The 17,757-nt window shown below is 33.7% G+C and overlaps 3 protein-coding genes across 3 annotated transcripts; 2 read left to right on the plus strand and 1 right to left on the minus strand.

Annotated features, from left to right (window-relative positions):
- The first annotated feature begins 84 nt into the window (after nt 1-84).
- Nucleotides 85-6,494, plus strand: LOC114189731 (alpha/beta hydrolase family protein). The gene is made up of 10 exons (XM_028078395.2): nt 85-531; nt 625-702; nt 1,620-2,336; nt 2,464-2,566; nt 3,437-3,537; nt 3,643-3,817; nt 5,097-5,267; nt 5,357-5,457; nt 5,811-5,934; nt 6,058-6,494. Exons 1-9 carry the CDS (start codon nt 280-282, stop codon nt 5,865-5,867), a joined length of 1,755 nt encoding a protein of 584 aa, XP_027934196.1. The 5' UTR covers nt 85-279; the 3' UTR covers nt 5,868-5,934; nt 6,058-6,494.
- Nucleotides 6,495-8,139: 1,645 nt separating this feature from the next.
- LOC114192642 (auxin-responsive protein IAA32-like) lies at nt 8,140-10,619 on the plus strand. The gene is made up of 4 exons (XM_028082418.2): nt 8,140-9,250; nt 9,517-9,753; nt 9,849-9,957; nt 10,063-10,619. The coding sequence occupies exons 1-4, from the start codon at nt 9,106-9,108 to the stop codon at nt 10,124-10,126; spliced, it is 555 nt and encodes a 184-aa protein (XP_027938219.1). The 5' UTR covers nt 8,140-9,105; the 3' UTR covers nt 10,127-10,619.
- A 2,956-nt stretch (nt 10,620-13,575) lies between these two features.
- Nucleotides 13,576-16,295, minus strand: LOC114191606 (Leucine-rich repeat protein kinase family protein). Its single transcript, XM_028080888.2, has 2 exons — nt 14,519-16,295; nt 13,576-14,385 (listed from the first exon to the last, which is right to left on the minus strand). Exons 1-2 carry the CDS (start codon nt 15,996-15,998, stop codon nt 13,727-13,729), a joined length of 2,139 nt encoding a protein of 712 aa, XP_027936689.1. The 5' UTR covers nt 15,999-16,295; the 3' UTR covers nt 13,576-13,726.
- Between the last annotated feature and the right edge of the window lie 1,462 nt (nt 16,296-17,757).

Genomic DNA, 17,757 nt, shown 5'->3' on the forward strand with positions numbered 1-17,757 from the left:
ATCAAACAAAGTAAACCTAGAATCATTCTTTTCTGTTTTTTAATTGCAAAAAAGTCACGAAAACTATTAAATACAGAAGACATATCGAAAGGGATCCTCTTCCAAATTTGCAAGTGCAATGTTCTGGATAAAGGGTCAACCGGCATAACAATTTGACTACTTTGAAAAGAAAAAACGAAGTTAGAAAGACAGAAACAGAGAAAGAAAAAGAAACGTTAGAAAGAAAGAAACACCAACATCATACCAAAACCATAATAAAGGGTATAAACACGAAGCTTTATGTTATCCAAAATGTTAACCATGTCGATAGCCATGTCCATGTCCTTCCAATCTGACAAGCACAAAGTTATCTGCAGAGGCTTTTCCACCTTCAGCTCCCTCCCACGCGCCACCGCGCCCTTCCGCCTCAGGGCTTTATCCACCGCCGTCACCGATAAGCCCTCCATTTGCACGGCCGACGAACTTCATTATGTCTCCCTCTCCAATTCCGATTGGAAACTCGCTCTCTGGCGCTACTACCCCTCGCCTCTCGTTAGTTTTCTTTCTTCATTCAAATCGCAGTTTTCTTCTGTTCTCTCCCTATTATTTTGCTAAGATTTCTCACGACACAATTTTGTTTCACAGGCACCTCCGAGGAATCATCCTCTGTTGCTCTTGTCGGGCGTGGGAACTAACGCCATTGGATATGACCTTTCACCTGAGGTATTTAACTTTTTGTTCTTGTGTTTTCTCGATCCCTCCTTTGTAATTGTGAAATTGTGCGAGTTTATGCTCTGTGTTTAGTTTGCCTTTGAAGCATACTTGTCATACAGTCTTTTGTTTCCTTGGTTTTTCAATTTTTTGCATCTCGGAATGTATTGGAATATTATTTGCTTGTGCTGGTAAACTTGTTTCGGAAATTAGTGGGGCAATCTGTTTCTTCTTGACCAATACTAAAAGTCAAAGTAGAAATTATTAATCACTGGCATCATAAATCACTCTCCATTGTCTACAAACAAGAACAGTACCGATCTCTTTCCCTCCCTGAGAATCATGAATAAAGAAGATAGCCTTCTTCTCTGGTTCATAAGCAGCAATGCTTCTAAGCTTCTTTCTATAGATGCATGCATGTCTTGTATCTGGCTTGTAAGATTTTCTTAACTCTTTTTTTTTCAAAAAAAAGCTTTGATACTTAAGGAATACATATTAGTGAAGTATCCAAAAGTATAGATATCATTTGATACGGATATGTGAAACAAATGCAAGTATTGGTGCTTTGTCATCATCCTTTTATTCTTGCATAGGCAACTGCCCATATTTTATTGTTCTTTTTTTTTTTCACCTTAATTTGAATATAAGATATATTGAAGCATGATCAGTGTTTATAAAATAGGAAGCAAAAACGTTCAGTAGTGTATTATTTTAAGTAGCTTTTTGATTGAAAATTCTGAATGCCTCTTCTCTTAAAGAATGCACCAAAGCTACTACTTTTGATTCTGTATTATTAATATTATTAAGCTTTCCTCCATATTTTTTGAGTGTTTAATGATGCTTTCTTACGTAATTATAGCTGGTCGGTAGTACATTCTTTTCTGATTTTATTTATCAGTCTTCCCACTAACACATTGTATGTACTGCAGTCATCATTTGCACGTTACATGTCTGGTCAGGGATTTGAAACTTGGATTCTTGAAGTACGAGGAGCTGGGTTGAGTCTTCAGGGTTCAAATTCTAAAGATATTGAACAATCTGCTAATGCAAAGTCTGAGAAGATGGAGGCTGCTTCAGAAATTGTTACAGCTACCAACGGAACCATGGCTTCAAATAAAGAATTGAATAACATCTCTTGCACCGTATCTGAACCTGAGATTCCTCCTGTCTTAAACGGGGTAGAAACTGAGAATGTGGCCATCAAAGGTGACCTAACTAGGCTGGCTACCGTTTGGGATGAATCAAAGTTGGTGGCAAGATTGACCGAGACTTTTATGTTTTTGTCAGAAAGAGTCTCTGGGTTTCTGAGTGAAAGTCAATCAAGGGTAATGTTTTCCAAATTTCTAGATCAGATTTCAAAACTTTTGGTAGATTCTCAATTATACGAACAATTCAATGAGGTTAGGGCAAAACTTTCCACTTTGTTTGAAACAAAGCAAAACTCTGGTATTACTAGTCAAATAACTGATCTGAGTCAAAAACTAGTAAATATTATTGAGGAAGGTCAGCTATCTGTTTCTCCTCCATTATATGATCTACAAGCTCGCTTTACTTCTACAATAGAAGATTTTCAGAAGCAACTTGACTTGATTGTGAAGTATGATTGGGACTTCGATAATTACTTGGAAGAAGATGTTCCTGCAGCGGTAAGGTGACATCTTATTGTTGGAAAGCTATATATCATTAGCGTTTAAAGTACCTTGTTTTACTTGTTATATACATACAGGTAACTTAGCCTGGCTACATATCCCTTTTATGACTTTATCTGTACAGATAGAATACATTGTGAAACAAAGCATGCCTAAAGATGGAAAATTGCTTGCAATTGGACACTCCATGGGTGGTATCTTGCTTTACTCCATGTTGTCACGGTTTGGTGAGTTTATTGCTTCATTAGTATTAATTTGCCATTGTCACGTTGCTTTTATTTGTTATTGTATTCTTTTCTTGTGTGTACTCTGTTTGACATTTGTGATTGTCTAAACTATAATTTCAATCACTAACAAAGAGGGTTGGGGGAATATTAGGATTTGGAAAAGGGTGATATTATTATGAGGCTCATACATGGAAGACATTTTATCTGTTCTAGGATTAGTCATTAGATATCAAGAATTGGAATCAGTCTTCAACCAATACTTTCACTTTTGGAGGAAACTGCTATGCAACAACTTTGTCTATGAAAATCATCAGCTAGCACTTTATTTTTTTTGGTTTTGATCAAGTCACTGACTATAATCCATATCAATTTGTGAGCCCAACTTGAACCTTCCTGATTAACTAGTAACATGTTTCAAACAATGAGCAACAACAAATCTTTGATGAACCACAACAGTATCAAACTTTCGAACTTAATGAAATTTCATCCTTGTATTGACTGAACGTATGATCAAGTATTAGTTATGCATCATTAGTCTTCTGAATGTGAGACGGGAATAAAGTCAAATGAAGGAATTTATATCTACTCGATGATGATTGGCCATTCATAGAATTATGTTACTCTCAAATCACGTCCACCCTTCTATTTTGCTATCACCACACATTATTTCGTGTTGTAACTTCAGTGACAAATAAAAGAAAAAAATTGTCATAGATGGTAAAACATGTCACTAGTAGCATAGAAGTGTAAATCTAGATCTGCAAGCAGAGTGTTTACATATACTGACTCATTTGTATTTGCATATGCTTGGACATGTATAAAATAAATGTATATGTTATTTACCTGATATTTGTTTTAATTTCATGTAAGGTTCTGAACGAAAAGATCCAAATATTGCTGCAGTGGTCACACTGGCATCATCATTGGATTACACATCATCCAAATCAGCTCTGAAGTTACTGTTACCCTTAGTAAGTGAATAGTTTAGATGTTTTTGGTTACTTCCTTCATAGACTTAGTGATTAAATTTCCATAATTTCTGTTAAGGCACTAAGTTTAGCCACTTCATTGAGCAGGCAGATCCTGCACAGGCCCTCAATGTTCCTGTTGTTCCTTTGGGGGCATTGCTGGCAGCCGCTTATCCTCTTTCATCTCGTCCACCGTATGTATTGTCACGGCTAAATACTTTGATTTCAGCTGAGGACATGATGGATCCAGATTTATTAAAAAGACTTGTTTTGAATAACTTCTGTGAGTATTTCTATCCTTTAGAAATATAAATTATTTGTGCCAACATCTTTTTTACGCAACTTATGTGCCTACACCTAATAGCTTAGCTTTTATGATGATTTTTTTGAACATGGAATCAGAGCTGCTTTGAGAACATGTTTAGGAATTAAACTCTTGTCCCATTCATTTTGAATTTGAGCACACTGTGAAATGGGCTTGTTCATAAGCTTTTTTATGACGTAGCATGGGATGTAGTTTCTTTCCACTGCTGGGTAGTGCCCTTCAGATAGTAAACTTCATTTTGGAACCCAGTAGTGATAAGTTAGTATTTGGGTTGTTATTTCATGACTCAGTTTTTAAAATGCAAACTATTGGTTATTTTCTTTTTAATTACTGAGGTTCAAATCATTTCAGCAGTTGATATTTTAAAGGGACAACCGCTTTATCATTACTAAAATTGAATGAGTTCTTGGCCTTCTGTATGTCTCTTGAGAAAGTATAAAGAGCAATTCATTCTTCAAATATGTATAAAGCGTCAAATCTTCTGGAATTCATTTTTGTTGGACTTAACAGTTGATATTTTAAAGGGTGGCGGAGTAAACCGCTTGTTCATTGAATTATTACTATATGTCAAAATTGAATCATTCCTTGGACCTAGAAAGAAAGTGTAGAAGAGCAACCATTCTTCTAATTTGTATTACAATCGTCAAATCTTGTGGAATACATTTTTTTTGAACTTGACAGTTTGATTTCATACACTTGAATTGGACTCTTACCAGAACTTTTGTTCGACGTGCACTTCTTTCTCATGCTTATTTCAGTAGTTATAATTATCCTGGTGGCTGCATTTCAGAGATATTTGGAATTGTGTGTTATGCATTATTACTTTACATTAATATTCGAAGAGGATATTCAGATAGATCACTAAAGCATATTAAGATGAATAGGATGTTGGAAAAGAAAAATAATTCCTCTGCTTTCGCTAGGTCATTGGACCTTTAAACATAGATAAAGAGAGTAAGATATTAAACTATTAAAAGATGATAGATTGAACAAGTAGTGATGATTTCACCGACTCATTAAATTCAAGTGGCAATCCTGCCAGATGTACGTTCTATATACTGTTTCTTTTGCAATAAAAAGGTAGGGTATTGGGGGGTTAGAACTCTCGTCTGGAGTAACACTATTATAGGCATTGCTGTGTGTGCACATAAATTTTTATTTTTTAATTAGCAAATTACATGTTGACTATTTAATATGAATATAATATCTGACCTTTTGATACAATTACGACTGATAGGCACCATACCCGCAAAACTTCTCTTGCAACTCACTACAGCATTTCGAGAACGTGGTTTATGCAACAGGAATGGGACCTTTTTTTATAAGGACCATCTACACAAAATCAGTACCCCTATCTTAGCTATTGCTGGAGACCAGGATCTGATTTGCCCACCTGAAGCTGTGGAAGGTTTTTTTTTTTTTACCATAGCTGTAGATGCTTTATTTGCATGTTTCTCTGTTTCAAGTAGTGAATTCATGAAGGTATTTTTTGAACAGAAACCGTTAAGTTAATTCCTGAGCACTTGGTTACCTATAAAGTTTTTGGAGAACCTGGAGGCCCACATTATGCACATTATGATCTAGTTGGAGGAAGGCTGGTATGAACTTATTCCTTTGGTTGTTGTCGTTAGTGCCATTTTAGATTAGGAAACTGTCAAGAAGTAAAGAAAAACGAGCTCAGTTTATTTTTGTGATTAATTGGTTTATTGGCTGCCCTACACGAATTTTCTGTCTTTTGTTCTATTCACACCTTTATTCTCCTGTTCATCTACTCTTGATTTTTTTCTTTTGCTTCATTATTAATTTTTGTCCATTTTTAGTCGTCTAATTTAACCACTGATTGTTTTATTCGTATGAAGAATTTGTTTTGGCATAAATAATTGGTCTATATTTTCTTATGCCCACTGCTGCTTTCTTTATGATGTCTTTTGTATGATTATTTTGAGCACAGGCAGTGGAGCAGGTGTATCCCAGTATAATTGAATTTCTTAGCTGTCACGACAAGTGATGTACACCATCGATTTTCATCAAATACATTCTTCCTGGATCATGCTTGATAACTACAATCCAAACAGGTGTGAGATGCCTTTCTTTAATTTCCTTTGTACATAAGTTCCAGCTTATGCTGCACTTACCTACGTGGTTGTTCGTGGTACAGACAACGTAGACAAGACTAATCGTTTGTTTATTTATACTAGGTATACATTAAATTACGAAGAAAAGTTCAAATAATTTATAACAGACCTTTTCTACTTTGGAGCAAGGGGATTGGCTTTTTTTTATTGTTTCCTAACCACAGCAGCAGAAGGTAGGAAATATGGTCGAGGATATAGAAAAAAAAAATAGGAATTACAAAGAGTCTAATCGTTTTCTACAGCATTTTCTCTGAATTTTTGTGAAGTATATGTACACAATTTCCTACATGATTCTCCACATTCTGGCTGTACCCTGCCCACTGGAATTGTTTCACCAACTTGTGTATGTGCGTGCATGATAAGGCCCCTTCGATCCGAGTTTCTATCAAAATTGCACAGATACTTTAAAAATGTGACAACCTTTTTTTTTGTACAATGTTCACAGGAAAACTATAATTTGTAACTCCATGCATATTTTTATTTGAATTTTTTTGAGCGCAGATGGAATGATTTTTTACACACTAGAAAAATCATTTGAATTGAACATAAAATTAATATGCATTTGATTTAAATGTAACATTGAACGCGAATTTTATTTGGATTAGTTTTCTTTAGTATTTTACGAGTTGCGTTTATTTTTAATTTGATAGCTGGAAAAATAAATTGGCATTCTACAAAATCTAACACTTAAGTTCTATTAGTTTTTAGAAGTTGTCACGTTTACTTGATAATAAATGTAATAAAATATAATAAAAAAAGTAATGTGATAATAATGATAATATATCATCAAAATTATTTATGGTTGGAATATTCCCTGACATACATAGCGGAAGTCGGTGGCTTGATCCAATTAGATAGGTAAAAAGTAGTTTCCTTACCAGATTAAAGGTTTATATTAACTTTGTTTTGATTTAATGTATGAAAAATAGACAATATTAAAATAAAGTACGACTTTTAGTTAATGGTTTGAGCATTGCTTTCTTATCTTTGATAGAGCAGAACATTTTTAAATTATAAGATGAGAGACAAGGTAAGAACCTCTTAAAATATAAGAATTAATCATGCCACGAGAGTTGGTAGGTGTTTAAAGAGTTCAAGGTTTTATAAATCTTTAGGTTTAATTGGTTTAATTAGTCGGATGGTACCCACTTTCATTTAAATTTGTCAGTTTGATACCCACATGTCAATCGTCCCAACTTTTGAAGAAGTGTCTCAATCAGGTCTTTTCTAGACAAAAAATATTAAAGTCGTTAACTTAATTCATGATTTTTACCACTAAATTTTAATATAAATATCAATACTTAATTTTATAAGCCATTTTAAATATCAATACCGTTAAGGTGTTAATAATTTTGTGCTAAAAAGGACATATTTGAAGCATATTTTCAAAAGTGGAAATTCAATTGACATCTTTGTAAGAGCGGGTACCAAACTGACATATCTAAACGAAAGTGGGTACCATCCCACTGATTAAACCAAATCTTTATATAACATTTCACACTTTTAATGTGGGTCTCAAGGCTTATATCTTTTAATGTGTGGCTCGAGCCAGAAGTTGATGAACTCTTCAACACACCAAATTCATTGCACTACAATATTAGTTACCTGTTACCCCGCCATCACTACTACATTCAATTCAAAATCTGAATGCATTCATTTCATATACATCCCTACTATTTATGTTGTGTGTTCAACGTATCTATTTTCATTTTTTCATTTATGTCTGACTTCTTTTTCACACACTCAGCACTCCCAATAATTTCAGGCCTTTACCTATGATCTTCACACCCCATCATTACCTAAACCAAGCCTTGGTTGGTTTCAGTTATAGCGGAGGTTATAATACTCAAGAACTTGTGTCAAATGTGTCTTTTTGCTAATAATTAAATCTCCCAAATGCAGGTTTTGAATCATACAGAGTGTGCATTTGAAATACTAAGATATTCTTTTTATCGGTATTAAAATAGCAGATACCATATGGCTCTGTTATTATATTTGATTCAGAAATGGTGAACGCAGGAACAAAAACTCCTTTTCTGTAGTTCTGACTGTTGATATCAATATTAAAGTTAATCTATTTTAATTTAGTATCACTACTAAACACTACATTCTGTTCTCTGTACTTGCAACTCATAAAAAGAAAAGGAACAAGAAAAAGACATTTCCTGCAGAAGCATAGGGGCATGGGATGTTATGATCTGACCAGATCTTTGTTCCCTTGAAAAGTGGTAGTCCTGTCATATGTGGATAACTCAACAGATATTCAAAATGTGATAGTTAGCTTTATGCCTATAGCTCCACGTTGCTCAGATAAGCTTAAGGACTAATTTTTAGAATTTTAAAAATTCAAGCCCCGAACCCTAATAATCAAGTCCACTTGGATACCTTCTTTAAATAAAAAACTTACACTTTCATGCAACTTAATATTGGACTCCCATTAATCTCTGCGGATGGGCTTGAAATTTCTTCCCGACAGAAACTGTCAGTATTTAAACTTAATTATTGCTCATTTGACATACAATGGAATTATTTTTCCAAATATGTTTTCATCTTACATAATACACCACTTTTGGACATTTTATATTGTATAATGATTGCTTCTATGCAAGAATTGGAGTGATGTTTGAAATGATGCAATGAAATGTGTTGTTATGCATTTACAATGACACCTAAAACAAATTTTGAAAGACAGTACTTTTACAAGTGAGTTATATGTTAGATATTTTCTGTGAATTTCTGTGATGGTATGAGTCAGATTAATATTTTCCATTTGGTGTCCTGGAGTTACTGTCACCATGGAAAAGAGTCTGAGCATTTGTAGCAATGTCAGGAAGCAGAATCCAGAATAACTTGTATTAGGATCAATTTGGCCATCCTTTGTTCTTGGGGTGTTTTGTTTTTACCTTGTGTTCCATGTTGACAGTAACAGAAGATAAGCTTTGTTCATTTAATGATTGATAATGGAGGACGCTTCCTTGTCTTCCCTGTGTTCTTTCATGTCTCATTTAGATACTCAAGATTATCGCTATAAATAGTTTATGTCTACAAATGCAACTCACTAGACCTTAACCAGCTATACCTGCGTTGAAGAGTTAACTATTTCAGTTCCCAATGGATTCAAACACATCAAGCTTTCTTTTGAACTCCTCAACTTTGCACTCAGTTTTCTACCAAGATAAACAAGATGATGGCATAATTGACCTGGGTCTCAGTCTCGGAACTGTTCAGCATGAAGCTTACCATTCTTCTAGCAACTGTATGGGTTCTCCACCTCCTTCATTCCTTTAATTCTTCATCTCTTCTAACTTCTCATACACCCTTTACTCAGATACTTTCCAATTACAGAAAAAGTAAACAGCATATATATACTATAAAAAATTGTTATTGTATGTTGATGATTCATCTGATATTTATGTTACCAACTTTGTTAGCATGAAATGAACAAATAATTAACGTTCAAGTTGTGACATTAACGTTTAACTACTGATTAACAAAGTCTAATGAAGTTAAATTTGGTATCAGTGTATGATGATGACCTTATGAACTGGCCTCAGTCGAATCTGAACCTGAAGAACTCAAGCACAATGCATGGTAGATCTGTGAACGAAAATTTTGATGAAGAGATAGAGGGGGTGCAGAGCAATGAGAGATGGGCTTATGTGAAGGTGAACATGGATGGGGTTACCATTGGTAGGAAAATTTGTGTGCTTGATCATGGTGGATACTCAAGCCTAGCACTTCAATTAGAAGACATGTTTGGTAAGCAGAATCAAATAATGCATTATGCATGCACTTGCAATGCAAGATCTTTTAATGTTTAGTATAACTTTTGTTTAACTGATTGTACCATTCAGGAAACCAGACTGTTTCTGGATTAAGATTGTTCCAATCGAGATCAGACTACTCATTGTTCTACAAGGACAGACAAGATAATTGGAGACCTGTCGGTGATGTACCATGGAAGTAGGTCCCATTTTTCTTCTCAAATTTCCACATTCTGTTCTATGTCATTTTATAACAGTAGTTCTAACTTGTTCCTTTTTCTCTTCCACTTGTTTTTCATCACAGGGAGTTTATAGAATGTGTGAAAAGGTTGAGGATTGCAAGAAAGAATGCAGGCATTGTTTCTTGATCATAAACCTAAATTTTGTGTCTCTTAATTAGCAGTATGAGTAGAAGTTAAATTAATCAAAGTTGGTTAAGTAGTTTGTGCATGTAATCAAAGTTGATGGATTCAATTAGTGCACATGGTATTTTGGACAAGTCCTCCATGGAAACGTACCTTACTTCATTTGTAATCATTAGAATGAAATACCAATAATAATCACTTCCAACTTTCAATCAAGGACTTTTAAGGCTTCACTTGGGTGAATTTGGGTCCATCTCTATAATGTAGGTCAGTGCCCTATTGTTGCATTAAATTAATATTTAATAGGTAGTGAATAAATAGCAATGACTACAGGGACACATGTTATCCCTTATTTCTCTCAAACTTGATGCAGAATTTGGAAATCACAGCTGTCTGAACTTGCTTTCAATTGGACAGTGACATGTTTCCTGCCATTGGCTTGCATCACAGTTCTTCATTTATACTCATTCTCTTTAATATTGAACGTTATCAGTAAGTTGTTTTCGGTAGTTTATATTACTTTACAAGCTATGAATGGGTCGAATCTGGCTAAAAATGTTAACTTTTGGCAATCGACTGAATCAAAATTTAGATTTTTGTTACGATAGCTGGTGCGCATATTTGAAATGGCATCATATGATCATATACAACGTAATAACGTCATAACAAACATGCTATTAATGTTTGACACTGGTTTAAATACAATTTTGGTTGGAGATAGCATATCTATTGGATTTAAATTTATTTTTAATCTTTAACTATTGTGATAATTAATTTTATAAATTTTCATATTTTTTTACCACCGACGATAGACTAAGAACCGGTTAACGTTATAATATAATCCTAGGAAAAGAAAAGAGGCCGTTCGAAACATCTATATGTTTTTAAGAAAATAATGTTAATAATTATTGCTACATAAAAAAATCATAGGTAATTATAATGTTGAAGTATGTATTAGTTACCTTTAGTATTTAAATTTACTTTTATTTCTACAAAAATTTAAAAGAAAACAATTAACGTGAAAATGTTGCAATCTTGTTACATTTTTGAATAGAAATCTAAATACACCAGTCTCGTATTTTCTCTTAATATGTTTTTCACATTACTCTACCAAACAAATAAAATCCAAATACTTTGATTTCTTTCATTTCATCTCATTTCTGCTGAGAAAATGCCTTGAGTCACTCAGGAATACAAAAACCTTATACAGAAGTTATCTTTTAATATTCTATTCTGGAACCAAATTCAGACCAAAACATGTGAAACTGAAAGTGGTGTGTGGTTCAAAGTCAAAAGAATGATGAACAGAGACAAATTAGCAGTTAAACAGAAAGAGAACCAAGAATTTTGCTGCGTACGTTTGGAGTTTCAGTCTTTCACCCACAATTGGCGCCACATGATTAGGTCTTACTTCCCAACCCCAACTACGTCTTTTCCAATGTAAAAACAATCTTTCTAAATCAACAATTTACTAAAATTTGAGAAGTGCAAGCAACTTAACATAACTAATATATTTGTAAAATCAACTCCTTTGATTTCTGATTTTACGTCTCAGAATAATCAAATTGTAAAAAAATGGTTGTATCTGTTTTTTCTCATCATTCACCCATTGTTATTACTTTTCCCAAATTGGACTGCTTAAGCTATCTAGTTGCCAATGAAAAGAACTACGAAGCAAAGTTTGAGTTATTTGACTTCGAAGCTTCGTACTTTTGTCTTTTGTTACTTTTTCGCTTAATCGCAAAGTTTGAGAAAAAAGGAAGCAGAAGATGACCAATAAATACATACACATACTATACAACCTGTCGTATGACTCTCATTTTGCCCTACAAATTCCAGAGCTAAAAAATCAAAGAAAATTTTATCAGCAAAACTGATGTTCTTTTTAATTGTTGTAATTGAATCCTTCAAAGAATATATAGATCTTGTTGGGTTATATATGCTTCGAACGAGTTATAGTTATGAAGAGATTGTGGTTCTAGATGGATATAAAACATTAGTCGTACACATATAAGGTTTTTGACATCACTTTAACTCTAAAACCTCAAGACAATGGTGTTATGAGTATTTATTCTTATATAATGTTTAAGTTTGACTATTCTATCTTTTGGAGCTATTTGTTTACAAATGTTTAGCAATAAACAATTATGAAATGGTATAAATTAAGTGAATATTATTAATACAAATGTTTTATTAGCTTAAATGGAATCTATGGAGTAATATAGTAACACTAAACCTGCATTAATTTGTAAGGGTGCTGATAAACGATTTAGTAACCAAAGGAGCAGCATCAGTCACCAACAATTTTAATTGTACCTACCCATAACGATCTCATCAGTGACATACAGGTGTTAAAAATTAATATGATATTTAACAAAAATGATACTTAAATAAAAATCTAACATTCTACATCAATATCTGAATAAGTTAAATACCGTTATAGTAGTAAATAAAGAGTAAATATAGTTGGTCATCTACTCCAATTACTAATTTGCCCAATTCTTAATTCAAATAATGATTATTAACCAAGAATAACAAAATGAGTGGTTGGTGCTTATATTAAACTATCAACATGGCTCTGATACAGGTTTACAGGAGTTTTATTGGGGAGATACAACACCCAATGAGATTTGAATCCAACCACATAAGATATTAACATTATTTTCAATCCAAAACCTTAAGACAATAGATTTATGAGCCTTTATCCTTGTATAATGTTCTACTATCTCATTTCTAATTAATGTGAGATTCAAACTCACACTTGGATTCCTACAAAATATAATACTCACTTAAAAAGGGAAACTTCCTACATTAAGAAAATTTCCTCTCCTAATTTGCAACACCTGCCGTTTCATTCAAATATTTCAATTCATCTTTATATCCTTTTACTCCTGATCAAATCTAAGGTTATAAATAAAAATCTACTTCTTACAAATTCTTTTACTAAACAACATTCAATTTTGTTTCTTTCTAATGTTTGTATCACTTGATATGTATTTCTATTCCATTTGTTGTTTTTAGAATAAAACGTCCAATCAGTTAAGTGGATAACACGTATGTCTATGGTTACTTGGTGATGGCTGATGCGATAAGATCGTGAACAGGGAACACCAACTCTTTCTTGCGTCCTCATCACTGCCCATGACAAGAATAAATACACAATACTGTTCTTTTCACTCCGAGTGAATCAGAATTTATCTGACATTTTTTAGAATCCTAAGACGTTTATCAAGTGTTATTTTTTATATAAAAGAGTGAATAATACATTTGAGCTATTGGACAAACATTAATACAATATGAGTACTTAAATAAGGCGACTTTTAAAAATCTTACAAATTCTTGTGTATTTTAATTCTTCTTGTCTGTGCAAGTACGAGGTTAAAAATACGATGATAAAAAAAAAACAAAGTATCTGCATGTGTCTGGTAGTAAAATCTCAGAACAAGTGATGATTTTTGCTGAAACAAATTCAATTTCTCTTCTAGTGCTCCAATTACAAGGATTCATGAGGTTGAAGACATTGTTAAACATGACCAAGACAAGAGAGTAAAGGTAAAAGATTCACAAATGAGCTGCATTCACAGTCCACAGCTCTGAAATTTCTCAATCAGAGGAAATAGTCAATCTATCCAAAGCATCAAGCACGTGCCTCATCGTAGGTCTCTTTTCAGGGCTGCTATGGACACAAGCCATTGCAATCTTCAAAACTCCAATAATCTCCTCCTCCTTATCTGCATCTTCAGCCAAGTAAGGGTCTAAAACCTCCACGAGTGGCTTCTTTTCCTCAATGCAGAACTGAATCCACTGAACAAGGTCCATTTCTGAGTTCCCAAATTGGACAATAGATGGTTTTCCTGTGATCATTTCCAACAATATCACTCCATATGAGTAAACATCCCATTTCTGTGATGGCTTCACCACTTTCAGTGCTTCTGGAGCCATATAACCGTTTCCCATCACACTGGTAGTCACTACTTCAGTGGACATGCTCTTTTGTCTTCCATGTTGTTTCTCTGCAGCCACTCGGTTGGATTGCAAGGTTGGCGACCCTCCAGCAATGTTTGCAAGCCGCCCAACTCCAAAGTCAGAAATGTGGGGTTCCATGTCCTGTCCAAGAAGTATGTTACTTGGCTTCAGGTCTCCATGGACATATTTTTTGGGGCTAAATTCATGCAGATAGACCAGTCCTCTTGCAGTTCCTTTCATGATCTTCAATCGATAGGACCAAGAAAGTGGTGCAAATGTGAGAAGTCCAGCCTTCCCTGGAGACATAAAATGGAACCAGACAAACAAATGAACAAAAATTAAGTGTTAGGTTAGGCCAAAAGATCAGTCATTGCCACAAGAGTGGAAAAAAAAAAGGAAAAGAAAAACTTGTATTTGAACAAAACTTGCCATGAATTGCTGTATCAAGGCTTCCGTTGGATATATAATCATATATGAGAAGCTTCTCATCAACAGACCAGTAATAGGCTCTCAGGGTTGCAATATTTGGATGTCTTAACTTCCCTATTGCTTCTACCTCGGTTTGGAACTCTTTAAACCTTTGAGAACCTCCCTCCCCCAATCTCCTCACAGCCAAAGCAAGCCCATCTTCAAGCACCACTTTGTACATAATCCCTATTCCACTCTTACCCAGAACAAAAGCTGAAGCCTTGAGAAGCTCATCCAAATCAAAAGTCACATGAGAATCTAATGGGACAAGATCATATTGCTCAACGTTATTATCAGACAGGACCTCGGATTCATCCTTTCTGAAGCAGAAACACTCTTTCCTCCCTTTGCTTCCCTTGTTAACTCCATCTTCATCAAGATCCTGGTTAAAACCACAAACCCTTGAGTAGCAAAAAGAGAACAGCAAACCTAAGAGGCAAATTCCAATTATATCACCCACAACAATGCTAACCACAGCTCCCTTACTTAGCCCTTTATTTTTCTCACTTCCCATGGAACCATTACCGTCAGCTGAGTAGTTATTTGGAATAAATGGAAACGAGGGAGGTGAACTAGCAGATGGGGTATCAGGACCGCATGAATTCTTCAAAGGAGGACCACACAGGCCAGGATTGCCAATAAAGGCAGTTGGTCCTCTGTTCATCAAAGCACCATTCTGAGGAATTGGACCGTTTAAATTGTTGAAAGTAAGATCAATGTAAACCTTCTCAGGCAGATTACCGAGGCTGGCTGGAATTGAACCACTAAAATGATTATGAGACAAATCAACAGTTCCTTGCAGGCTTGACAAATTTCCCAAATCACTGGGAATTGACCCATTGAAGTGATTGAAAGAAAGGTCCAGTCTTTCCAGAGAAGACAAACCAGTGCCAAACCCATCTGGCAAGGGGCCAGAGAAATTGTTCTGACTGAGAACAAGGAGCTTGAGTCTCTTGCATTGGACAATTGAAGCAGGCAATGACCCGTTAAAGAAATTTTGTGATAAATCTAGAGTTTGAAGGTACCTGAGATTCTGAATCTCACTAGAAACAGGCCCGGAAAATGAATTGCCATAAAGCACCAAGCTTTGCAGTCCCTGAGCTTGAAAGAGCTGTGCAGGCAAGTCTCCGAAAAGCTTGTTGTTCCTGAAGTTGACATGGCGGAGCTGGGAGAGAGATCCCAGAGAAGAAGGGAGAGAGCCGTTGAGTTTCCTCTTGGGGATGCTGATGGACACAACATTTTGGTCCTTGCAAGTGATACCATTCCATGAACAAGGGTTTTCATCAGAGGAATTCCAGTTACTCATGGAGCCTTGCGGGTCTGTGAGCGACTGCTTTAGTGTCAAAAGCACAGAGCCTTCGGCATTGAGAGAATGCACCAAAGGTGCAATAGAGTTGAAGCAGAGAAGGAAAAAGTAAAAGAGCAAAACAAAAGGGAACATCTCTAGCTCCTCCAACTAAGAGACTGTTGGAGCAAATCCTAAAGGGGAGAGAAGAAGAAGGTAGTGAGCAAGGTTAGTGTAAACTGGTTTGGAGTTATGGAAAAGAGAAGAGAAGAGAAGAAAAGAAAAGAAAAGAGAGGGGTAAAGACAGACAGAAAGACAATGCAAGCTAGACTGTGGGTGGAAGGGAGAGAAAAAAAGCTTAAACAGTAAAGTGAGAAAAAGAAGTGTTGAAGAATGGGAAAGCGAGACCAAAGCCTCGGGGAGGGTTACCAGGTTGTTGGTGAGAGACAGTGGAGAGAGAGAGAAACAACTCGCTACACGACTATCATTCCCAAATTCTCCCGATATTTGTTTTATGCAAGTAAAACTACTTTGGTAAAAAAAAAAAAAACAAATATTTACAAAGTTAACCGAAACTTAGTGTAATTCTAAATTGTTGGTTTTTAAAAGTCACTTTTCATAAAAAGTAATTTAAAAACCAAAAATAAATTATTTATTAAGATAATTGGTTAAAACTTTAACCTTATTATATGTAAAATTTCGTAACTAATTTTGAATAATTTAGATAACGAAACTCGGTTTCTCACGTTTTATTGTCATTCTATTTGTCTATTTAACAGTTATGTATATTTTTAGTTTTTGAATTTTGATTCAAAATTCAAAATTATTTTTGTCAAAATATTAAATATATTTTGGTTTTTAAATTTTATAAATGTATAAATATAATTATTTTAACTTAATTATGTTGATTTTTTTAGGTGTTTAACACATTTTTTAGTATATATTGAATTGAAAAAATGTGTCAAATGGTCTAAATAATTTAAATACTAATATGAAACACGTTCGACACGTAAAAAAAATAATATATTTGAATTAAAAAATTATATTTATTCCTTTTAAAGTTTAAAAATTAAAATATATAGATATTTAAGACACGTCAAAAATAAAAAGTTAATATTAAAATAATTTAAACCTTTTGACACATTTTCAATTTAATATTTATTAAAAAATGAGTTCAATACGTTAAAATAAATTAATATAATTGAATTAAAATAATTATATTTATTTATTTTTAAAATTTAAAGAACAAAATATATTAAAATTTTAAATAGAAAAAAATCTCACTTTTGAATCCAAATTTATGTAGTAAAAATATACTTAACTCTTATTTATATTATGTTATGAAAAATTGATGTTTTTGTTTTCTTTCGAGAAATTAAATATACTGTTATAACATATATAAGTCGTGTATTCTTGGATGATTTTTATCGGATAATTTTATTCTGAAATGTTTCGTTAGATTAACTTTTTATACGCCGATCATACTTATAAAAGCTTTTGTCAATATAAAGTTATATAATATGTGAATAAAAATAATGTAATATACGACCTTAAACTATACAAAATAAGAACCTTATCGTATATTTGTAATTATCTATAAATATATAATACACTAATTTTTTGTTAACGTTTTAATGAAATTATTATTATTAATTTCAAATTCTCGATTAAATATATCAATTTTATCTATATGCCTCTATAAAGTATTACACAGTTCATCCTATAAATACATTTTTCTTTTCTATAATTCAGGCGCGCGTGCCACTGCGTGGTTTCTTATTATTTCTTAATTACTTTAGAACACATTAGACTCTGCACATTTTGTACTTTTTCCTGTTTATCTGGTTTTGGTCAGATAAGGATCCCAATATTTAGTTAATCAGATTATGATTGTTAATATCCACTATAAAAAAGA

Source organism: Vigna unguiculata, chromosome 7 (genome assembly GCF_037176805.1).
Source record: "Vigna unguiculata cultivar grain cowpea cultivar isolate G323 ecotype 2 chromosome 7, ASM3717680v1, whole genome shotgun sequence".
NCBI lineage: Eukaryota > Viridiplantae > Streptophyta > Magnoliopsida > Fabales > Fabaceae > Vigna > Vigna unguiculata.